This window comes from Hyperoodon ampullatus (assembly GCF_949752795.1).
Source record: "Hyperoodon ampullatus genome assembly, chromosome: 7".
NCBI classification, from domain to species: domain Eukaryota; kingdom Metazoa; phylum Chordata; class Mammalia; order Artiodactyla; family Ziphiidae; genus Hyperoodon; species Hyperoodon ampullatus.
The window spans coordinates 4,724,258-4,749,561 of record NC_136920.1 but is presented as its reverse complement, the minus strand read 5'-3'; the positions used below and the strand labels follow the sequence as shown (position 1 = coordinate 4,749,561).

Below are 25,304 nucleotides of genomic sequence, written 5' to 3'. Positions count from 1 at the left end.
AGTGAATATTTGAATGGTTAATGGCTGTCTTTAGCTGCCCTATACATACATCAGTAGGGGACTTGTTCCATACATTATGGCACAGTGAAATGCTCTGCAGATGTTAATAAAAAGGAGAAGCACTAGATGTCTTAATATAGATCCATCTCCAGAACACACAGGCATCTTCCCTTTGAACAGTGCACACTGGGGCTGCCACGTGCTTACCAAGAAATGAGAGGGCTTGCTTACGGAAAGCTGAAAGGTTTCCTTACAGCATGATGCCTGTGGAGACAGGTCCCCGCACAGTACACTGGCCAGGGCTCCGTTCTCTTCAGATGCCCTGGGGTTGCTTCCTGCCCAGACCATCAAGCAAGTAACTGTTGGCCACCTCCTGCCAGCTGTGGTCAAGTCAGTGTCGCCCTTGAAAATGCTCATGGCCTTAATCAGGCTTTAATGAGCAGCCCATCTCTGCATCCTTTGATGGAAGGCTCTCTGATTAACAGCCAGCATGATATTCTTTAGCCTTCTTACAGGCCTCCCACCCCACCACCTACGTGCCTTTTTCAGGCAGCTGGGTCCTCGTGTTCACCAGGAACAGGACCCATGCCAGAAAGACTAGAGCCGCCATGAGCACCTTTGGGGAAAGCCCAGTCCAGTAGACTGAGAGCAGAGGCCACGTTCTCTCCAGGATCCTGGAAGCTAACCACAAGAAAGCAGCACTTGAGCTACAGCGCACTGAGCTGTCACCTGTTCCTGTGTGTGTACACACATATCACTGCAAAATAAAAATGCCCCTGACGTGTACTGCCCTATGATGAACCAGTCTTGTCTGGGCAGCTCAAAAAGTCTGGCATACCTATATATTAAGTCAAAAAGGCAAACTGCAGATAAATATATATGTTACCACTTGTGTAAAAAGGAGGTATATTATAGATACATGTTTGCCCCTATAACACACTCTGAAAAAATACAATAGGAAACCGTTAAAAGTGGTAACCTTTGGGGAAGGAAACTTAGGAATTCAGGGCTGTGGTGGGGACAGCCTGATTTTTCGCCATATTCCCTTTGTACACTGAATGTGTTTTACCATGTGCGTATAAAACTACTTTATCATTATTATTTTTAAGCACAACATTTTAATAGGGAAAGAACGGTGTACTGCAGCTCATGCAGATGTTCTGCCAGGCCGTGAATGAGCAGCCCTCCGCTGCAGGGCTGGGGTGGCCGCCGAGGGGCAGCTCCCGCGGCACAGCAGTGTGGGCTCTGGTTCATGTCACTCCAAGGCGCGGGGGCTGCTCCGGCACAAAGAGGGTTTTGACAGAGAGAGGCAGAGCTGGAGTGAGAGCAGGCCCTGGGCGGGCTCCCAGCGAGCCCCCCGCCCCCGGCACCCCTCGATGGGAAGGGGTGCCCTCCACCCATCTGCAGATCAGCAAGGCTCTCCTAGGAAATGAAATGTTACATATGTTTTGTCATTACAGAATTTTGAGAGGAGTGATTTTTAAGGAAGTGAACCGTGCACGGCATGTTCTGACTGCTGTGTGTCACTAAATCAAGTTTTTATGTAAGTTTTTTCCATTTTCAGGTAATCTCTGATTTTGATTAATGCAACAGTGACAACATTTAATACGTTTTTCTGTTGATTTGCCTAATGTCTGTGTTAATTTAAATATTTTCCAATGCATATTCACATTTTAAACTCTTTTAAACTATAACTTAGACCCCATTTTACATTCGTGCTTTATACTGCCGAGACTCTGCTTCGGGGAGGAGCAGATTGTCTTCCCTTCTGAAATGGCACTGCTTGGGAACTGGTTGGGTGCTGGGTATTCTGGGGAAGTGACACAGTGTTGACCTAGGAGGGGGTCCTGATCTCTCCCCAGGGGGAGAAGGAACAGAGAGGAAGTTGAGGCTGGCGACCCTCTTGGGACATGCCCACACCCACCCTCTCCAAGGGCTCTGCCCTGGACATCCACCTGGGCGTGGGGAGGCCTGGATACACCGTTGGCAGAGAAGCTGGGCGGGAAGAAGCCGGCCCAGCGCCCGCCACTGTAAGAGGAAACGAAGAGAGACAGCTCCAGTCAGCCCCAGAAGCGAGGCCTGGAAAAACTGCAGCTGGAGCTAGCACAAAGGACTTTTCAGACCCTGCAGCCAAGGTGCCCAGTGAGCTTTTTTTTTTTTTTTAAACAGCTATTAGGGCGACAAGCCTTTCCAAAGGCCAGCAGTTGGCGAGGGTTTCCAGGAAGCTGGTCTGGCACCAGGCTGGGACTGGAGCAACTTTAACGAGTTAACTTCAGAAGGAAGGAATCGTCAGGAAGGGTTTAAGGTTCAACAAACTTTTTGAATTATTTTGCAAAAAGTTCTGGCTTTCAAATTCAAAGGCATGTTTTGCCGTGACTGTTTTAAGCCAGAGCCTGTTTCAAAGGCAGTGCAGCCCGCACGTTTCTGATTCATTCACTCCAGGTATTTGTCTTAACTCCCCTGGACGAGCTCTGCAAGTGCCATCCAGTGCCGGGAAATACTGGGGTCACCTTACACGTCTCATCAAACATTGCTCCACCCACGTGCCTCTCCCTCCGCCAGCCCCCATGGCCATGTGTGCACACGCGCGCGCACACACGCGCACACCTTCCCCAAGCAGGAAGCTGCTCTTTGCCAAGAGCGAATGGAATTCAGATTTCCAGAGGGTGTCCTTGGCCTCCAGCTCCACAGCCACACGCTGAAGAAAGGTCCTAGTGTGTGTGGTGGGGACTGAGAGAGAGGGGCCTCCATCTCTGCTCACGTCTATCTCGGCCCCAAGAAAAACCCACAGCTGGCTGCACTCTCCTCAGCCACACCCGGCCTCGGTCGCATTCCTTCCCTTCCTGAGCCCACACTGGGTGGCCCCAGCAAAGCAGCCTCCACAGCTTCCTCCCCGCCAGCGGGGAGACCTAGGCCGGGCCCTTGTGGGGCAACCAGCAGTTCCAAATGAGGCGCCCGCACCCCGGGCCTGAAGCGGTGGGAAACCACGGAGGGGCCCTCGGGGCCGGGCCTCCCGCTCGGGGCCCGCGCTCACCTACGCAGGGGAGGACAGCGCTGCTGCTCCCTTCAGCACGCTGTGGGGCTGGCCCTCTTCCTACCCAGCCTTTGCTCTGCTGGCTGCGGAGCCGGTGGGCCTGCTGCAAAGGCTGATGCCGCCCTTTCCCACCATGGGGTCCCTGCGTGCATACCAGCAAGAAGGAACCCCTCTCCCCCAGCCGGTCTGAGCCTCCCAAGCCCTGAGGTCAGCATCCTTAGGAGTTAAACATTTACAGGCAGAGCCCAACACCAGCCCCAGTAAATGAGACAAGTCCGTGATCAGCCTCGCGTGGTGGGCCGGCCGGTCACGCTCAGCTTCTCTTTGGCCTGAGTCATTGGGACCTTGCACCTGTGTGGCCAGGTGGCAACAGGCGGAGAGAGTGATATTTCTGCAGGTCACCAGGGCCAGCGAGGACAGTGATGAGCAGAAGCTTTTAGGGCATTTTAGGGGCTCAGCGCAGAGGGAGGCCTGGCGCCAAGGTAGAATGCGTCTGCCAGGGCCTGGTGCCCCGGCACAGTGTCCACTGCTAAACAAAGGCCAGGCTCTGCTCTCCTCAGACAGTGCCCTTTGTTTGCTCATGGAGCTGTTTTCATAAGCCCCAGGCTCCTCGTGGCCTGCCTTTCTGCCCGGGGAGAAGGCTGCAGCTCTGCAGCCTGGGCCTTTAGTCACAAGGCAGCCTTCTGGCCTTGCTCAGGGCTACTCTGATCCTCCTGCCTGGGCTGGGAAAGGTGGCACCCTTGTTTTGGTCTTGCCCACCTGGGTCTCCTGGCTAAGTACTCTGAGGTGGCCCAAGACCAGCTTCCCTGTCCTTTCTGACCCCACGTCTCAGTGTTTCTGTAGTGCCTCAGCTCCACCAGCCTCTCCTTGCGGGCATGAGCTGCCGCAGAATTAACTGGGGGGCGCTGTCTCCCGTCCCCTGCGTGTGGGGGGAGCAAGCTAAAGAGCAGGGCACGGCCAAGCTGACGGCCATATGCGCTGCCCCCCAGCGCTCGGGTGACTGCGGCCCGGTGCTCGGGGAGGTGCCCCAGCCACCCCCGGGACTGGGGTCACTTGGCCCAGGTGATGAAGGGGACTGGCTGGGCCTGGCGTGAGGTGGAGCACAGGCCCCACTAGAGCAGACAGGCCCCTCTGGGACAGCAGAAGAGCACAGGGTTCAGAGTTCAGAGCCGAGGGCCTAGCCCTGGCTCTGCCAGCAGCTGAGCAAGGTCCTCTCGTCTTTGGTCTCAGGGCTCCCGTTTCCCAGTCTTTCCATCTCCTGGCATCTAAAGGGATACCTTCCCCCCCTGAACCCAGGCCATGTGGTCTGAAGAGTCCACTTCCCAGTGCATGAGACAGGCAGGTGGGGGGCGGCCCATGAGCACAGAGCTTTCAGGCACAGCCGCAGACTGGAGTATCACTGGGAGAGCATCTCAAGTGAGGCCCTTGGAGCCCCTGGGGATGGTCCCACCCTCTGCCGCTGCACACACACCGGCCCGAGCTCAGTCAGGCTGGGAGCCAGTTTTCCTGAGCATTGCTCCACCCAAGGCTGCCCCATCTTATGACCCTGGCCTTGCAGCCAGGCCCCCACGAGCTCCCACCTGGAGCCCACACACCCAGCTGGGGGGTTCATGCGGCAGTTCAAAAAGAACAGCAGAAAAAAAGCTCAAGTGTTTCAAACTGGAAGAGATTCAATTTAATTTAACAAATCTGGATATGAACCTAACGAAAACACTGAAAAACAAGCCCACCTACAAAAGGCCCACGAGAGGAGATTAAGTAGGAAAAGAAAGGTCCCCTTGGGCCTGAGGACAGCTGCCCAGTCCCGGCCAGGGAGTGGGAGACACTGGGCCCCAGTGCAGACCGAGCGGGGCCAGCAGCACTCGCCCAGAACGTGCTCAAGGACTTTCAGCTAAAGGTCCCAATGTGACCTTACCCTGAACTTTATACCCCAGATACAGAGATCAGCTAACTGAGGAGTTAAGCAGAGGACCAGCGGCTGGCTGCCTGGTGCCGCCCACCTCCTCTTCAGGGGCCTGGCTCTCTGAGGGCAGCAGTCTTAGGCCCATAACCACAAGTGAGGCTGCGGGGAAGGATGCTGAATATATACATATATATATATATATATATACATAGTGTGTGTGTGTGTGTGTGTGCACGTGCGTGTGTGCGTGTAGCTCTGTGCTCTGAATAGCCTTACCTACCCGCCTCCCCATTTCCCAAATACCTTCTATTGCCTTATGAAGTCACCCTGCTCTCTGCCTCAGTTTCCCCAGCAAGGCACCATAGGGAACAGCAAGGATTCTACTTTGGGTGCAGTGTAGTCTGATCTGTGATGGCTCAGTTCCAAGGTCTTGGAAGACAAATCAGGTAGAGTCAAAATTATCTTCGAAAATTCCTTGAATTTCCCCTAAAAAAAATTCCTTTCTCAGAGCTTTATGTATCCCCTCCTAAGCTGCTCTTGTGCCAACTGAAATGGGCGAACTTGTGTGTGAACCCCTGGGATTCACCTACTCTTCTCCAGGCACTCCCGGTGCCATCTTCAGTGTGAGCCTCTGGGGCCACTGCCAGGTCAAGAGGTTACTTATTGAGAAGATCAAAGCAACACTAGGGTGATAGCTGGAGGTGTGAGGATGACGTGGACACCAGGGATGCCAGACTCTGAGGCTAGACCTGGCCTCCTAGCTCCCTCTGCCTCCATCTTTTCTTTCTCTTCCTCTTCCCTCCACGAGGACTCTAAGATGGCACCCGGCATTCCCACGGGCCAACCAAACCTGACAGACTTCTAGCCAGACCTCAGACGGCTAGCCAGTCATTGCTAAGGATGTGCATCTAAGGTGTGGCCCCTGCCTAGGACACCTGCATTGTCCCAAGAGGGCTGGTAAATCTTAAAGAATGAACGCTAGAGGGGGCGCTCTGGGGCAGCATGAGAAGCCACAGAGCTGGGTCTGCCACTGTACCCTGGGGAGCCAGATCAGCGCTGCCCTGGAGTAGTGTGCAGGCCTGCGCACCCCTCGCCCTCCTCACACGGCGGTGCCAGGTCCATGGTGTGCGAAGAGCCTGAATGCGAAGAATTCTCACTGGAGAAGATGGTCACAGAGTCACCCAACCAGCGCACAGACTGTCTCTGCACGGACTGTTCTCTCCTGCCCGGAGGGCCATAGAAACACTTCGGGGGCACAGACCCAAACCAGAGGCCAGGCCTCTTTGCCTCTGCTGGCTAGTTACCTCCCCACCCTCTGCTTACCAGCCCTCAGGGTGCCAGTCCAGCTTCCCCATCACAGACTGGGGCTCCCCTAAAGATAGTGTGTCTGGGAACAAGCCCTGGCTCTGCCGCTACCTCACGGGTGACGCCGGCAAGACCCAGTCCTGTGAATCGGGGGACTGACTGACTAAGCGCTCGCAGGGCCCTACCGAGGATTCGGCCCGCAGCAGCGCCCCTCCCACTCCTGACACGAGACATACACACGGCAGGGGCTCCGTCGATTCTGCCAGAGGCTCACCCTCTCCTAAGCACCTGAAAGCCACCAGGTCTATGAACGCTGCTGCCACATTCGGGCTGTGCAGCCTGCGAGTCGCTCAGAACCCTAGAGATACCGTGCGCTTCCCTTCCGTGCCAAGCACAGCACCAGGGGAAGGCAGGGTTTGTGGCCTGCCCTGGTCCTCACTCTGCTTGAAGATGGGTGCCATCCTTGGCAGGTGAGCCCAACTGTGATGAGAATAGAGGGCAGAGGCATGTCGGGGCACCTGTGACCACGGTCCTCTGCATTCCCCCCAAGAGGAGAACAGTGGGCGTCAGGTTTCTCCCTGCACCTCCACAGGGGCCAGAACAGCTCGTGAGGCCCTCTCCCAGGGACGAGAGGCTGTGGTTGTGGATCTGCATCTTTCCTCTGTCGCTAGCCCATCCTGGGGCCCGGGGCTTTTGGGCCTCCAGGTATATCTTGTTAAATAAGGACGACACCTAACGGTGGCGCACTGTGACCTCATCTGTGTCCCACGGAAGCTTGTGACCTGGTGGTTTCAGAAGCTCTCAGGCCAAGTAAGGGATGTCCCCATGAGGCCTCTCATCATAAGGTAACATTTTACACTATCTGCTGTTTAGCAGGCACTTTCCTGAATCAGGTACACAGCTGGATGCCTGACCCCATCTCCTCAAAAGCTAACACCAGCACCATGAGACACATCCCTCATGTCTACAAGAGGACACTGAGGCTCAGAGAGGTGAGGTGACTTCCCTGGCACCCCATGGGCAGGATAAAATGAGCCAGGCTGGCCAGAGTCCCCTGGTAGGCAATGTTCCCAGGCTTGGTGAACCCATAACCAACACCAGCTAACAAGGAATAAATCTCAGACAAGGGGTGCATGATCACTGCATTGAAAACTACAGGACGTGGTAGGAGAAATGAAAGAAGACCTCAATAAATGAGGGACACGTCAAGACCACAGTTCCAAAGACTCAGCACAGTCAAGATGTTTATTCTCCCCATATTCATCTAGAGAGCCGCCGCACCTATTAGAAGTTTTCTGTGGAAACTGGCACATGCATGGAGAGACAGGTGCCACACGAAGACAGCCAAGCAAGGCAGGAGAACTGGCTGGAGCCTGCATGATCAGCTGTCCAGGGCTGGTATCAAACTATAGTGATGATGAAACATGGCCCTGGCAAAAAAGAAAAACTGGAATCTGACTCATGGAAGCGAATAGGGTCTGCAGACAGAGCCACATGTAGACAGTGAGCTGGTTTATAATGATGCTGATAACGGTAGGTAGGGAAGTGGAGAAAGGACGGTCTTTTCAGTAAAGGGTGCTGAGTCAAGCTGGATATCCAAATGGGGGAAAACTGTACCCTGACCACAGCCTCGCACTGCATGCAAAAATTGATTCCAGGCGGACTGTAGATCTCCATGTGAAAGGTGAACTATTAAAGCTTTAGAAAAAAACAGAATATCTTTATGACCTTGGAGTAGTCAAAGTTTCTTAAATAGGACACAAATAGCACTCTCCAGAAAGGAAATGTTTGATTAACTGGATCACCTTAAAATTAAGACCTTCTGTTCATCAAAAGACACCTTAAGAGAGGAAAAGGGCAACCTGCAGAGGGAGAGGTGTTGTGTATATATATATATATATCCCAAATAATCTGACCAATGACTCATGTCCAGGGTAAAGATAGAACTACAAATCAAAAGAAAAGATAACCCAATAGAAAACGGGCAGCCAACGTGGGCATTTTACAAAGGACAGTATCCAACTAAATAATAATCATGTAGAAAGGGGCTCAACTGTATTAGCCATTGGCTTACTGCAAATTAAAATCACAATTTGATGCCACCAGACACCAGTATGGCTGAAAAGGAAATGATGGAGAATGCCAAGTGTTAGGATATAGAGCAGCCAGAATGCCCCGATGCCACTGGTGGGAGTGGAGATGGTATGCCTGCTTTGGGAAGCTGTTAGTCAGTGTTTACTAAAAGTCAGCAAGCTCATCCAGTGACCTGGCAACTCCGCGCCTAGGCACATACTCACCACAAAGCAGCCCGTATGTTCATCAGAGACTAGACAGAATATTCTTAGCAATAATGGTAACAACCCTGCCTTGGAAATTGTCCACGTGGCCATCCAAGGAGAATGGATAAACAAAGTGTAGGCCATTCACACAGCGGGGTGCCAGCCGGCAAGGAAAGAGGGAGGCACTGCTCTCTTCAGCCAGACAGCGGGGCTCCCAGGGACTCGGACAAACGGGCGCGTGCACTGCGTGAGTCTCTCGATAGAAAGTTCAAGAACGAACAAAGCTGAGTCCTGTTGCTAGAAGCCAGGACACTGGTTACCCGTGGGCATCAGTGACAGGAAAAGGGAGCCTAGGGGGTTCCTGGAGGTTCTGCTGCCTCAGCTCGGGGCTGGTTACGTGAGTCCCGGGGGTGAAAACGCATAAAGCAGTACACTTGAGATCTGTGTACTCATCTGTGTGTACTTCATCCTTCAACTAAAAAGTCGAAAACCATGTCCTATATACAAGGCCAATCCTTTCTGAACTTGAGAGATGGACAACCCAGGCCTGCAGAGGGGCTGGGGCTGCCCCCAAGCACCCTCCACCCCTGGCTCAGGGGACACACAGCTCAGGCTTCCTGATCAGGCTGCCTTGGGACTCAGTCTCCCCTTCTGGGTTCAAGCAGAGCCCAAGAGGGAGCTGCGTGGGACTCCCCGACGGTGGGAAATGTCTCCACATCAACACCAGTGCGATCTGTGCAGTCATTTTCCCCAGCCACTTCTAGGGTGTGGACGTTCTCTCCTCCAGTGATACCCTAACCCTGACCCTAACCCTAACCCTAACCCGGTCCACGCTAGCCTTGCTGAGGACCTGCACCACGGAGACTGCTGAGCGGGGCCTGAGAGCGCCTGGGCCGGGGGTTATGGATGGCTTCTGAGGAAGCAAGGAGCCTCCCCGCTTTCCTCTGGGCCTCCCACCCAGACAGCGGGCCCACTCCCCAGAGCAGCAGCCCCAGGAGACTGGCTGCATCCTCCTCACATGCTCAGATGGAGGAAGTGAGGCTCCCAGAGGTTAGGGGGCCTCCGGGGGCCAGCCCGCAGCTGGGTTGGTGCAGGCTGGGAGCCAGATTGAGGGCATCCGATTCCCAGTCCCGTCTCTTTCCCACTGAGCCACTCCGCCTCGCTTTTAATTTAATTAGGAGAACATTTAATCCCCCCGTGCATTTCAGAGACGGGTTTGCGCCTGGCCGGAGCTGTGAGGCTCTGACGGGGAGCCTGTGACTCATGTAGCTTCGCACAGCCCTCCCGGGCGGGCTCCCACGGGGCTTCCTTGGCACCTTGTGCAGACAGAGGTGGTCTGGAGCTCCGAAGAAGACAGGACACTGGTCTGGAAAGACAAACTAGCCTCATCTGTTCCTGGCAAGCCCCCTCCTTTATCCCCCTGGACACTGGCCCCAGAAAGGCCTCTCCGTCCTTTCCCACCAAAGGTTGCAGGGTGAGAAACAGAGCGAGGGGCTTGGGTGTTCGCAGAGGTGCAGTGCCTGGCGCCTCCAGGGTCCGTGGGTGTGGGCTGCAGTGGGCCCTGGGTGTCTCTGAAATGTCCCAAGCAAACCTAGCCCCATCAATAGAGCTAGTACCCCTGGTCCATGGAGCTGAGTGCAGGACCAAGCCTTGTGACATTTGCCCCCGTTTCCAGAAGGCATGGGGCTGGCCCTGGCCTCGCTGACAAATGCAGATTTCAGGAGACATTAGCAGTGATGTGGATGAAAGCCAGGCCACAGCGGCCTTGCTGGAAAAGAGAAACTTGAACGTTTTGGCGTGAGATTCTGCAGGGTCCAGGAGAAAGTTGAAGACATGGAAATTCTAATTAACGCACACAGGGCTGGTTTTGCTCAAGGATCTCCAGGCTGTCATGTCGCAGGAGGCCTGCAAGTATATGCTCGCTGGGTGTGTGTGCGTGTGTGTGAGCGTGCTTGCTCACGGTCACCTGGTGGGTGACCTGTAGCGCCCCAGCCTTGGCCTCGCCTTCCCTGTGCCTTCCTTTCCTAGAAGGCCCCCGGCCTTCCCTGTGCCTGTCCTGGTGTACAGGGTGCTAACCGAAATCTTCCCCCCTGCAGAGCAGGACAGAGTGGTGGCTAGTTGAAAAGGGCTGAACCTCGCCCAACCGAGATGCCATGACGAAAGAGGTGGGGGGGGGCCAGGGACCAACTCTCCTAGAGGGACCCTTCAGGGAAACCGCAGGCTGCTGTGCTCACAGAGGGTCTGGCCACTTGAACCACCTGTCTCGGGTGTCCACGTGCAACCAGTGGGGCAGATGTGGATGCCAGGCCAGTGCTGGCTGACTGCAGCTGTGGGGAGGACTCCACAGGAATGGCCGCAGCCTCCCAAGGCTGCTGAGAGAAAGGGTACCCAGGCCACGCCCACCCACAGCCCTGGAGCTCAGAGCCACAGGTCCTGATGCTGAGGCCAGTTCTGACCCAGCTGCCCCTGGCCCTACATGCCAGCACCCATGCTGAGGCGCCCACAGCCCCGCTTCATCTCCTCCTCGGGAGGTGCTGGCTGGGGGCCCCTGTCTGCCTTGGGGTGGGAGCCATAGTCCTGGAGCTCCCTCCAGCCTGGGGCTTGAGGGGGTGCCAGATAGGGAGAGGCCCAGGGGAGCCGCACATCGCTTGCTCCCCAGGATCTGAGAATCTTGGGAGACAGGTACCCATAAAAGAGTCCCAGGCCCCATACTAGGGCTCAGGGAGCTGGTACAGAGGGCCTCAGGGGCCGGAGGAGGACGCGGCTGCCTGGCCTGTGGACGTCCTGGGCCTCCTTGGGAGGAGGATGACTTGAGAGGACCTTGGAAAGATGAGTAGGAATCTCATGGCTGCGGAGGAGTGCCAAGGCTGTTCCAGATGGGACACCGTGTGCAAGGCACAGGGATGCACACAGGGGTGGCCCTCCCCTCAGTGGGCAGGAGCCTAGGAGCTCACCCCAGCTCCTCCTGGGGTGCGGGCTCCGCTGCGCCCCACGCTCCCAGATGCCTTGTCTCCTGCCTCACACTTGCTCCTTGGAAGCCCTGTGGCAAGACTGCGGCGAGGGGGGGGGGGGGGGGGGCGGGGGCGCGGTGCTCAAATGCAGACGAGCTGCCTTCTGGCCCTGCAGGACCTGGAAGACTATCTTCCCGAAAGGTGTGGGTGAGACTGGCCCGGCCACCCAGATTCGTGTGAGGGCCCTGGAGCTGCCCAGGGGCTTGCCTGTGGGGCTGGAGTGCCCAAAGCTACTGTGTCTCCCCAGCCCACTGCACCCTGGGCCCTGCTCGCTGGCAGCCCCCTCGGTTGCACCAGGCTGGCTTGCTGACCCCCAGTCCCCTGACCCCTCGCTCCACCGATGGCCAACAGGCCCCGGAAAGAGGAGCTTCGCCCAGCCCCAGGGACCTTCCCGTAATCAAGGCTGCAGTGACCTCACCTCCCTGGGGCCCGGCGGGCGGGGAGAGCTTGAGATGGAAACAAAATGTGTCTTTATTTATGCTTTTAATTTGAATCCTGGAACTGGCCCAACATGGTAATACATTTAACATCAGTAAAATGCTGAAGAAAAATGGATCTGTTTTTCAGTAACTGCCTCCCACCCACTCTGCCCGCTGTGAGACCCCCGCGCACACCCCCCATCCCTTACACACACCAGGGCGTGCGCCCCTCTCTTCCCCACATGGAGTCCGTGGGGCTGAGCTGCCCGCAGGAGCCGAGACGGGTCCCCGAGCGGCTGGAGCCGAGTTTAATTAGGGGCATCAATCACCAGGCGGGCCGTGCGGGAGGCAAAGGAATGTGGCCCCAGCATGGGCACCGAGGCCTGGCCATCCTCCTTCCCGCCTTGCCCTGACGGCAGTCACAGCCCTAAGTAAACATGGTGCCCGTTGGTGCCACCTCCTTCCCCAGCCATGGTGGGGTGGGGCCTCTACCCAGCCTGTAGCCCTGGGGGCGCCTAGGTCTGAGGCCCCACCATCTCCTTCACTGCGCCTGCATCCCCCCTTCCCCACCTGGGCTCCCCTGAGCAGAACTCTGACTCCGGAGGACGTGGGCATGCAGATCCCTTGCCGTCTCAACCTCGACTCTGCCTTGACCAGCCCACAGTGCCTGGAGGTGGCCTTTCGACTACAGCCTCAGTCTTTTCACTCCCAGCCTTCACTGTAGACCCTTCATCCTAGCACCACACCCAGGCTCCTTCCCACCTTCCCAGCTGTCTCATCTCCAGGGTCTGTACTGGGAAAGGCCTTCACAGGTTCTGGGGCGAGGACTCTACTGGGTGAGGACTGCCTAGGTCCAACCGGCGCTGGAGGGTCCATTCCTGCTACAACCAGCGGGCCACGCCATGGGACTGGTGGACCCAGAAGGCCCGCCACAGGCTCTCTGGTTGGTGATGCCCCAGGCCCACAGCAAGCAGAGAGCTTGGGGCCTCTGTCTTGGAGGAGGGAAGACAAGAAATAGCCAGGCTCCTCTGACGATGCAGCTACACTGGCTTGAGTTCCCTCCTGGGGCTCCCTGGGCAGGTGGGCGGCCTCTAGCCTTGGGAAACTTGGTGCACGCAGATGCCAACACACATGGACCTCGCTTCAAAAGGGGGGACTGTGCAAGGCAGCTGTGAGCTTGGCTTTGGGCCACCTCGGTCCCCAGTCTCACCACCCTCACCCTGGGCCTCTCTGCAGGGGCCTGGCAGGGCCCGGGGAGCTGGTGAAGACTGACTGCCCTGCTGGATGGATGGTGGGTGATAGCCCTGTCCACCCGGGGGGCAACTCCTTGCGTGTGCATTCTGGGGGCCAGGCCACAGCTGAGAGAACAAAGAAGAGTGAGCTCTGACAGGAAGAGAGCGGCCAGGAGGACAGGAAGGGGCAGGCTGAGCGGCATGGTGAGGCCTGGGTAGTATCCACCCACGGGAGGGTCATGGTTCCCAGCAGGCTCTTGGCCGTCCTCGCTCTGAGCAGGCACTGCCACCTGTGTTGCAGACACCAGCCACAAAACTGCAACTTTTACCACTTTGGGGTCCTTTGTGCCCCAGGTTCGGTACAGGCCTCAGCCAGAGTGGTAAGCTGGCATTCTGCCTTGGGACGCTGACCGGCACCTGCCCATCCCACCTGGCACCCACCACTGCTCACGCCTCTGCCCTTGCCCATTTATCAAGTGAGCCTATCAGGTCATCTCCAGGATGGGCCCAGAGGTCAGAGCCACATTCCCAGGGGTGGCCTGGAAGCTTGCTCCGGTGCCGAGTCCACGAGGGTGAAGAACCCTGCTTCACAGTGACCTGGGTGGCTCCCAGCGGGCCTGAGAATGCTTTCTGTGCACACCCTGCTATCGATGGGGTGCTGTCAACCTCCCTGTGAGCCTGGGGGCCTGGAAGGATGGTAGGCCATCCTGTCTGATCATGGTACCACCTTGAGACAGTCCTACCCTCCTCTCACTCTGGCTCCCCGACTCTGTCAGTCCTCTGGTTACAGAGCAGCCAGGAGGCCCTGCAGTTCGGGTCCCGATTCCTCAGTCATCTGCAAGGCAAAGGCCACACCTGGCCGGCAGCAAAGGCAGCCAGCCTGGGGCCTCACTTCCAGAGAGATGCACACGGTTCAGGACAACCTCGAGGCCCTTAGAGAGTCCGGAGAGCCGAAACACGCTTCAGTGACCCCGCAGAGAGAAGGAAGGAAGGCCAGCAAGTGACTCGCAGAAGGGCTGAGAGCGCTGCTCACACATCCCAACACACAAAGACTTCTCTAGGGGAATCCCCAGCGGGGCAGTGGCCAGCATGGGCCTGAGTGTCCCACTGACCCCGCCACAGGCTGTCACCGCTGGGTGCCCTAGCCGGGAGCACTGAGTCACGTCGGAGGGGAATCACACCACGGCCGGGCCCCAGGGATTGGCCTGGCGATACCGCGACGGTGGGGGAGGACGGGCATGCGTCCCAGGCCAGCTGTGCCTCAGGGGCAGGCCAACTGGAAGGCGTGGAAAATCAGCCATTTCCTCCACCTGAAGGAGCCCCTGAGGACAGCAGCGGCAACTGGCAGACAGCAGTCGGCATCTGCCCCGTGGCTTTGGCCAGGGTTCCACCAGGGAAATGCGAAAAACAAAGTCGTCTCTTTTTTGGGGGGCAGGGGAGGGGGCTAGGGGAGAGAAAAACAATCTTCTCAGACGCTCAAAGCACGAAAACAAGTGGAAAATGATCAGTCTGGTTTTCCATAAGTCAAAACAAGAGGATCATGTTCCCAGACGCGGCGGGAAATGCCCTTGCTCTCCTCCCTGCCTGGTGCCCAGGCACTGAGGCCACAGCCCCTGGTGGTCGGTGGCCCCAGGTTGCTGAGGGCAGGCAGCGAGTGGTGGGCACTGGGTGAATAGACCTGAGCCCTGGTCCAGCGCTGAGCCCCACGCCCTTCTAGCTCATCACCCCTGGGTGAGCGGACACTCACTGCGACACGTGGGTGATGGGCGCCAGCAGAGTCTCCCCTTCCAGGTCCAGGTCCTCGGCAAAGCTGTTGGTTCTCATGAAATGGGCCGTGCTCACTTCCAGCAGTGTGGGGCTCTTTTTCACTGTGGGGAAAGATGCGGGACAGCACGTCAGGCTTCCATGGAAGGCTTGATGGCAGAGGGGGCCCAGGGTTGCTCAGAGCTGAGATGTTCACCCCAAGCTGCTACCCTGGCTGTGGGGCGGACCTGTGCCCCTGGAGCCTTCCCACAAACGGGTAAGATATCTACTCGCAGGGCTGGGTGAGGAGTGGAGATGGTGTATGAAGCCTCAGCACAGAGGACTGGCAGGGGGGTCACGATGGCCCCCATGTGCCTGAGGCCACAATGGTCAAGGAGCAATTGAGAGCCGATGACACCTCCTCAGAGTGGGGACTGTGCCTGGGCTGAGCTCAGGTGTCTGGGCCTCTCCCCAGGTTCACAGCAGACGTTCAGGTCAAGAATAGAACATAGCTGACAAGCACAGGTCTGGTAAGACACTGACTCTCATCACCATGCTGTCACTGTCATGTGGCTGGATGGCTTTTGATGCATCAGTGAAGACCCAGGGTGGTAGGGCTCCTGCTCACAGAGTGTCGCAAGCCGGGGAGGAAGGGGCAGCCACAGAGCTCCTGGCCCCTTGCATCCACTACCCGCACCCTGAGGGAGGCACAGGAACCACCCTGACGGCCGGTGTTAGCATTCAGATTCTTGGGCCCACCCGCAGTGATCGGATGCTAGTGCTCAGGGCTGACTAAGAATAATTACCAGCCCCCTGATTTTCAATCTGGACCTTTTTTATTTTTCCATTTAAAGTTTTTATTGTAAAATAACGAATTACTTGTAAAAAGGGACACGACTCAGATTCATGAAGGCCTTTCTCCCCCGAGGTCATCAGCGTTAACCACCAACTAGATTCCTAGCTCATCCCTCTGCTCATCAGAGCAGCTGATACCTGGTGGGACTTGCATTTCTACACACGTGACGGCTCTGTTCTTGTCACTTTGTTCCTGTCACTGCAACATGCCCATCTCATTTTTCTACAGGTATTTAGACATGGATCTAAGTCTTATTTTAGTAGTTGCGTAACAGTCTGTAGCTTAGATCTACCACAGTTAACTCAACCATTCCATGTGTGATGAACATTCGGTTCCATTAGCTTTAAGCCACTACTTTATGACAATGATAATGCACCCATCCATCTTTATGAAAACCTGACATATTGAGGCAGGTGAGAGGGTGTTCCCTTGGTAAGTTTAATAGGTGTTGCTGGATTGTTTTCCCAAGAAGTCATATCAATTGGGCTCCAGCAGTCGTGTGTGCGCATGCCGCCTTCTCCACATCCATGCCCGCACTGGCCTTTGGCAGCCTTTGCTGGGCCCGTCAAATGTAGATGAAGATGGGCATGGTGCTTTTCCTTCTATGCTGGATGCCCATTGTGGCTCGGAGGCTATTTGGTTTTCCTCTTGTGGAATTATCTGTTCATATCCTTTGCTCACTTCTGTTCATCAATTTGTAGGAATTTTTTTTCTATGCTAGAGATAACTAACCCTTTGCATATGAGGCACAAGTATCTTCCCCAGTCTATCTTTGGTGTTTTTACCTTAATTATGGTTGTTTTATCACAGAAAGTTTTTTATGATTTTCAAGCGATACCTATCTTTTGCTTTTTGAAAAAGAAACGATTCCCCACCCCAAAGTAGTACAACCATCTTCTAAATACAAATGTATGAGTGTGTGTAAATTTTAATACATTTAGCACTTACACCTCACATTGTAGGAGATCATCAACAATCAGAAAATGAAAATGTAAAGGTATTGTATGCAGTCTTACTGAAAAAACTAAAATGAAACACAAACTATAAAATCTCTTCAAGAAGACATAGGAGCAAGTCTCTGGATTTGGCACTGAGTGTTGAAGTATGATAGCAAAAGCTCTGTGAGCAGAAAAAAAAATGAAAAACTGGACGTTATCAAAATTAAAAGCATTTGCTCTGTAAAAGACACTGCTAAGGGAATGAAAAGACAAGTCATAGACTTGGAGAAAATGTTTACATGTCACTTCTCTGGTCAAGGACTTTTATCCAGAATATGTAAGGAACTGTGGCAACTTGACAAGAAAGCTAAAAACCCAGTTTTAAAAATGGATTACTAATAAGCTCATGAAAAGATGCTCAATTCAATCAATACGAGTAGTTGTTAGGGAAATGCAAATTAAATCCACAATGAGCTACCATTATACCCATGTTAGAATGACTAAAATTTTTAAATGGTGTCAGTTTTGGATATTTGGCAAAGAATAAGGTTAGAGCCTTACTTTTCACTTTACATTAAGAAAAGAGAAATTGAAGCCTGACAATGCCATATGCTCATGAAGATGCAGAGCAACTAGAACTTTCACATGTTGCTGGTGGGAATGCAAAATGGTGCAGCCATGTTGGAAGAGGGTTTGGTGGTTTCTCATAAAGTTAAACATACATTTATCTTGTGACCCATTGGTCCCTGTCTCAGTTATTTACCCAAGTGAACTGAAAATTCACATTCAGAAAAACATGTACATAAATGTATATAGCAATTTTGCTTACAGATGCCAAAACCTGGAAACAACTAAGATGCACTTCAGTAGGTGAATGGATAAACTGTGGTACATCCATACAATGGAATTCCATCCAGCAGTCAAAGAAATGAACTAATGGTTCACGCATGCAACGACATAGATGAATCGCAAATGCATTTTGCTAAGCAGTGAAAGAAGCCAGATGCAAAAGGCTACATATTATATGATTCCATTTATATGACATTCTGGAAAAGGCAAAACTACAGGGACATAAAACAGATCAATGGCTGCTAGTGTTTAGAGGAGGGGGAGTACTTGACTTCAAAAGAGTTGCACAATGGAATTTTTAGGGCTATGGAACTTCTCTGTATGATGTTGTGGTAGGTACATGACTCCAGGCATTTGTCAAAACCCATAGAACTGTACATCTCCAAGAGTAAATTTTACTATATGCAACCCCCTCTCCCCGCCAAAATAAGCCTGTTGGAGGATCCAGGATGGAAAGCATACTGTCACGAGTGAATTCTGTATTACGAATACATAACATAGCACTAAAAGGAGAGGGGAAGAAGCAGCTGGCCTATGAAGTCTTGGGAAACAATCTTTTGATTGGATATGTTTAAAGTAAAAAAAAAAAAAAAAAAAAAAAAAAGTCATAAACACAGTATTCTAGTTGGTAAGTTTGTTTCTCATAGGGGTACTACAGGTACACTTGAGTTAAATAAGTAAATAATTATAGATAATGGGAGCCAGGATTCTCAATGTCAGAAAAAAAGTAACAGAGTTGGGGGGTGGTGAACAAACCCTGTGGTCAGAAATATCAGTATGAACTTACATTTAGTTTAACATAGACACAAATGAATATAGATATACGTGTACACTTGGGTTATTCACATACATACATTTCCTAGCTCTGTCCACTGAGAGGCCCTAGAAGCAGTGACCAACTGTGGAGCAATGAGCACCTAGTGCCCAGATCCTGGTTTCTAAATCCCATTCTCCAGTAAAAGGAACCAGGGCTCTCCGATAGAATGGTGATTCTAGGGCGAGGGCAGTGGAAATATAAGATAAGCCTGAAGTATTGTCTAGTGTTAGAAAGGAAAGAAATGCTCAAAAATAAATAAATGAAAAGGATGAGGGCATATCAAACGGACACAGGAACTAACCCAAAAGAACTCTCAATCCAGTGACCAAAGCTAGAACAATTTGAGCAACAAAATAAATAATATTAAAAATATTATACAGAATCCTATCAAACATTTAGAGAAGAGCTAACACCCATCCTTCTCAAACTCTTCCAAAATATAGCAGAGGAACGCTCCCAAACTCATTCTACGAGGCCACCATCACCCTGATACCAAAACCAGGCAAGGATGTCACAAAGAAAGAAAACTACAGGTCAATATCACTGATGAACATAGATGCAAAAATCCTCAACAAAACACTAGCAAACAGAATCCAACAGCACATTAAAAGGATCATATACCATGATCAAGTAGGGTTTATCCCAGGAATGCAAGGATTCTTCAATATACGCAAATCAATCAATGTGATATAAACCATATTAACGAAGGAGAAAAACCATATGATCATCTCAATAGATGAAAAAACTTTTGACAAAAGTCAACACCCATTTATGACAAAAACCCTCCAGAAAGTAGGCACAGAGGGAACTTACCTCAACATAATAAGGGCCATATGTGACAAACCCACAGCCAACATCGTTCTCAGTGGTGAAAAACTGAAACCATTTCCACTAAGATCAGGAACAAGACCAGGTTGCCCACTCTCACCACTGTTATTCAACATAGTTTTGGAAGATTTAGCCACAGTAGTCAGAGAAGAAAAGGAAATAAAAGGAATCCAAGTCGGAAAAGAAGTAAAACTGTCACTGTTTGCAGATGACATGATACTATACATAGAGAATCCTAAAGATGCTACCAGGAAACTACTAGACCTAATCAATGAATCTGGTCAAGTAGCAGGATACAAATTAATGCACAGAAATCTCTTGCATTCCTATACACTATGATGAAAAATCTGAAAGAGAAATTAAGGAAACACTCCCATTTACCACTGCAACAGAAAGAATAAAATACCTAGGAATAAACCTACCAAGGAGACAAAAGACCTGTATGCAGAAAACTATAAGACGATGAAAGAAATTAAGGATGATACAAACAGATGGAGAGATATTCCATGTTCTTGGATTGGAAGAATCAACATTGTGAAAATGACTATACTACCCAAAGCAATCTACAGATTCAGTGCAATCCCTATCAAACTACCAATGGCATTTTCCACAGAACTAGAACAAAAAATTTCACAATTTGTATGGAAACACAAAAGACCCCAAATAGCCAAAGCAATCTTGAGAAAAAGGAAAACAGAGCTGGAGGAATCAGGCTCCCTGACTTCAGACTGTACTACAAAGCTACAGTAATCAAGACAGTATGGTACTGGCACAAACACAGAAATACAGATCAATGGAACAGGATAGAAAGCCTAGAGATAAACCCATGCACCTACGGTCACCTTGTTTTTGATAAAGGAGGCAAGAATATACAATGGAGAAAAGACAGCCTCTTCAGTAAGTGGTGCTGGGAAAACTGGACAGCTACATGTAAAAGAATGAAATTAGAACACTCCCTAACACCATACCCAAAGTAAACTCAAAATGGATTAAAGACCTAAATGTAAGGCCAGACACTATAAAACTCACAGAGGAAAACATAGGCAGAACACTCCATGGCATAAATCACAGCAAGATCCTTTTTGACCCACCTCCTGGAGAAATGGAAATAAAACCAAAAATAAACAAATGGGACCTAATGAAACTTAAAAGCTTCTGCACAGCAAAGGAAACCATAAACAAGACAAAAAGACAACCCTCAGAATGGGAGAAAATATTTGCAAACAAAGCAACTGACAATCTCCAAAATATACAAGCAGCTCATGCAGCAAAATATCAAAAAAACAAACAATCCAATCTAAAAATGAGCAGAAGACCTAAATAGACATTTCCCCAAAGAAGATATACAGATTGCCAACAAACACATGAAAGGATGCTCAACATCACTGATCATTAGAGAAATACAAATCAAAACTACAATGAGGTATCACCTCACACCAGTCAGAATGGCCATCATCAAAAAATCTACAAACGATAAATGCTGGAGAGGGTGTGGAGAAAAGGGAACCCTCTTGCACTGGTGGTGGGAATGTAAATTGATACAGCCACTATGGAGAGCAGTATGGAGGTTCCTTAAAAAACTAAAAACAGAACCACCATATGACCCACCAATCCCACTACTGGGCATGTACCCTGAGAAAACCATATAATTCAATAAGAGTCATGTACCACAATGTTCATTGCAGCTCTATTTGTAATAGCCAGGGCATGGAAGCAACCTAAGTGTCCATCGACAGATGAATGGATAAAGAAGATGTGGCACATATATACAATGGAATATTACACAGGCATAAAAAGAAACGAAATTGAGCTATTTGTAGTGAGGTGGATGGACCTAGAGACTGTCATACAGAGTGAAGTAAGTCAGAAAGAGAAAAACAAATACCGTATGGTAACACATATATATGGAATCTAAAAAAAAAAAAAAAAAACGTTCTGAAGAACCTAGGAGCAGGACAGGAATAAAGACACAGATGTAGAGAATGGACTTGAGGACATGGGGAGGGGGAAGGGTAAGCTGGGATGCAGTGAGAGAGTGGCATGGACATATATACACTACCAAATGTAAAATAGCTAGCTAGTGGGAAGCAGCCTCATGGCACAGGGAGATCAGCTCGGTGCTTTGTGACCACCTAGAGGGGTAGGATAGGGAGTGTGGGAGGGAGACGCAAGAGGGAGGGGATATGGGGATATACGTGTATGCATAGCTGATTTACTTTGTTATTACAGCAGAACCTAACACACCACTGTGAAGCTATTATACTCCAAAGAAGATGTTAAAAAAAAAAAAAGACTTCAACAGGAAAAGAAAAAGAATATTACACAAAATAATAGTATTAGATTATAGCTCAAAAAAAATACTCTTGAGTCCATACTGATATAGATCAACAGATAATTGGAAGAGAGGGATAAATCTTCCTTATAGAAGAATTCCAGATAATAAATGTAGAAAGACTGAGGGAAAAAACCACCATTAGAACACCACAGTGATATTTGCTACAGGCAAGATCCAGGGATGAATGCTAAAATTAGTAGGTGAAACTTTAAGGAGAAACTTCAAAGTATCTCCTCTCAAATATTTATTCATTGCTGTGGTGGTTTTAACATATGTTCACCAATGCTTTGATACTGTCTCATGCAGGAGGTAGACCGTAACAACCCTCCCCTTGGGTGTGGGCAGGACTTGCTGACCCCCTTCTCATGACTAGACTGTGGAAAGGGAAAAATACTAAATAAGGCTGGCTGACACCACCTTAACCAAGTGGGTCAAGGTTAACACTACCAGTGACAAACCATGTTGATGTCATGTACCCTGATATGGTGCAATGAGAAAAGCACCTCACTTCTGTGGCATTCTTCCCCCCAAACCCATAACACCAGTCTAATCCTGAGAAAATAGTGACAAACCCAAACTGAGGGACACTGACGCCTGACTAGTATTCCTCAGAAGTGTCAAGGTCGGGGCTTCCCTGGTGGCGCAGTTGTTGGGAGTCCGCCTGCCACTGCAGGGGACACGGGTTAGTGCCCCGGTCCGGGAGGATCCCACATGCTGCAGAGCGGCTGGGCCCGTGAGCCATGGCCGCTGAGCCTGCACGTCCGGAGCCCGTGCTCCGTAACAGGAGAGGCCACAACAGTGAGAGGCCCGCGTGCCGAAAAAAAAAAAAAAAGTGTCAAGGTCATGAGGAACAAGGAGGGACCAAGATTTGCCTCCATGGATCAGAGGAGACTAAGCCGACCTGACTAAATGCAATGATGGATCCTGGGACAGAAAAAGGACATTAGTAGTTAAACTGGGAAAATCCAGATAAATTAACTAAACTGTAGCTTAACTACTAGTGCTGCTGAATGTTAATTTCTTAGTTTTGATAACTGTACCATGGTTATATAAGATGCTAACATTAGGGGAAGCTGGTGAGAGTACAAAAAAAAGCTGTACTATTTTTGTCTCTTCTGTAAAAAAAAAAAAAAAAAGCCTGTATACAGTAGTACAAAAAATTTTTAGTACGTAATTAAGGACATACAAGAACTCTAAGGAGAAATTATAAAACCTTAACAAGCAACATTCAAGAAGACATAAATAATGGAGAAATAGCTTTTGTTCCATTGACTAGAAGACTCAATAGTGAAAAGATTCTCCCCAAATCTTAATAAAAATCCCACGGTTTCTGTGTTGGAACCTTGGCAAGCTGATTCTAAAATTGCTCTGGAAGTGCAAAAAGCCAAGAATCAACAAAATTCTTGAACAGCAACAAGGTAGGAGAACTTGCTCTACCAGACATCGGTACCTCTTACAAAGTAGTAGTCATTAAGGTGGTGTGGTGCTAATGCAGAAAGAGACAAACAGCCCAAGGGGGCAGGGTTGACTGTCCAGAAGTAGCCCCCACACATCTGGATGCTTGCTGTGTATAAGAGGTGGCCTGCACATAGTGGGAGGAGGAAGTTCAGGGGTAGCTGGCTGTCCACATGGGACGAAGGTTGACCTGGACCCTTACCTCACACCATACATCAACATTTCATTCTTGGCATTCCAGGCAATTGAAGACTAATGAAGAGAAGTAAAACTATAAAGCCTTTCTAACTGAATGTAAAAGAATATATTCATGACCTCAGGGTTTGGAAGGATTTTCTAAAATGTAAGCAGTAACCGTAAAGGAAAAGACTGATTAATTTAACTACATTAAAACTGAGTCCTAATCATCAAACAACACGTTTAAGAGTAAAAAGACAACCACAGAAGAAGAGTATCCACAAACTATAAAGAATTCCTACATATCAATAAGACAGATGTTAGCAACTTAATGAAAAATGGGGCAACAGACAAACAAGCACATCGCAAAAGAGGAATCCAAATGGCCGATGAACATGTGGAAAGGTGTTGTGCCTGAGTAGCAATCAGAGAGATGTAAATAAACTCGGGGAGCTCACAGCCCATGGGGGCGAGGGCAGGCTTCCAGCAGGAAACCGCACAGACATTACTTAGTCACACCCTGGAGAAGGGCTCCGAGTGAAGGGCTGTTTGCCCGTGACATTCTCGGAGAGCACAGGAAAGTGACGGGTAAGTCTTGAAGAATGCGTGTGCGTTCAAAGGCTCTCAGGTCTGGGACCTGGCGGGAACATTTACAGCCCCCATTTTAGAGATTCGGGGCTGAGATTCAAGTACCCTGGGTTATATTATTCAGTCGTCAAGTGACAGAGCTAGAACTTCATCCAGGATTCAAATGTTCTTTCAAAAAAAAAAAGGAAAGGAAAAACGAGCACAAATACATATTTCTACGTCTGCATCACTTGTATACAGAAGGAAGGAACAGCAGAGCAGTGGCTGGAAAGTGGGACTGCTTTCCAAACATCCGAGATGACAAGTGCCATCTCCAAAGCCCCAGGGCCAAGGGTGAGCCACCTGACCCCTGACAAAGGCCCAGCCCTGGTGTTTTAGGAAATTAAAGTGTGCACATCAGTTGACTGCTGGGAGCAGGTGGGGCCTGCACCTGCCAGAAAAGAATGTGTGATGTTTGGTTTAATCCTGAGAACAGCACAGAGGGTCCCTGCAGCAAGGGGCAAAGAGAGGGGCTCCACAGGTTGGTTTTCCAATTCAACAGGAATGGCACTGCTTTGCCCAGCTTCTGTGTCAGAGACTGTGGGGTATGCCTCCTCCACTGCAGGCAGGCAACAATCAAGGCCGCAGACCCTCCCCGTTACCCACCTGCAGTCACAGCCTGGTCAGGCCCCTGCAAGAAGGTACAGGGAGTGTGGCAGGGGCTGGGGGGTAGACGTGAATCCTTGGCAGACACAGTGACACGCTGCCCCTTCAGGCAAAGCTCTGTGCTAAGTGCTGTGTCCCAAGAGACCTGGCCTGTCATCCCCAACTTCAAGGAGACGGAGATGGGTGTTTTACAAAGACGTGAAAAAACCCACAGCCCTCGCCTCACAACTGCAGAGCGGGCCGAGCCCATGGTGGACTCATCAGGGCAACTCATCTGGACACCCAGGCCCCGAGGAGGGCACCGGAGCTACACTAGGTGAGCCATCTGGAGTGCCAGACCTTGGGAAAAAGAGCACTGCATCCTGGTGACAATGAAGTCACACTTTCATAAGACAATCCCAGTTGTCAATGCTTTAATTCCTTGGCTGCCTTTGCCTTGTCAAGGCCAGAATCTGGGCCTAAGTTTTCAGGGCAGAACAAAACAATTTTGTTTTCTAGGAAAATGGGAGGTCTGGGATGGCGAACGCAGCCTCTGGCGTGGCGACTACCACAGCTGGCGACACCGGCTGCCAAGTCTCACCCTCTCTCCAGAGAACAGGAACCAAACAGCGCAGCATTTTTCCTTCCAGCTAGTGGCCCTGCTTAATAGGGTGATTTGAAAATATGGGCACAGAAAAAAGACTGGAAGGAAATTGATCAAAATATTAACTGTTTGTCTTTAGGTGAAGAGACTGGATGATTTTCATTTCCTTCCTTATTGTGTTCTATCTCGGATGGTACTTTCTCAAGTCAGGAAACAATGTTTTGTGGAAGTCTCCCATATCTGTGCCTTGCTCCATCCCACGGTCCTGCACATCTCATCCTGGAGTGACATCAGAGTATGTCGGAGC

The 25,304-nt window shown here is 51.1% G+C and overlaps 1 protein-coding gene across 3 annotated transcripts in view; it reads right to left on the bottom strand.

Moving 5' to 3' along the window:
* KCNQ1 (potassium voltage-gated channel subfamily Q member 1) overlaps nucleotides 1-25,304 on the bottom strand; it is a gene marked incomplete at both ends in the record, with an annotated part of 349,658 nt that overhangs the window by 170,862 nt on the left and 153,492 nt on the right. For all 3 annotated transcript variants that reach the window (XM_079709065.1, XM_079709066.1, XM_079709067.1), the window contains one exon: nucleotides 14,931-15,051. In XM_079709065.1, the coding sequence (XP_079565191.1) occupies nucleotides 14,931-15,051 (121 nt within the window). The remainder of the gene's footprint in view (nucleotides 1-14,930; nucleotides 15,052-25,304) is intronic.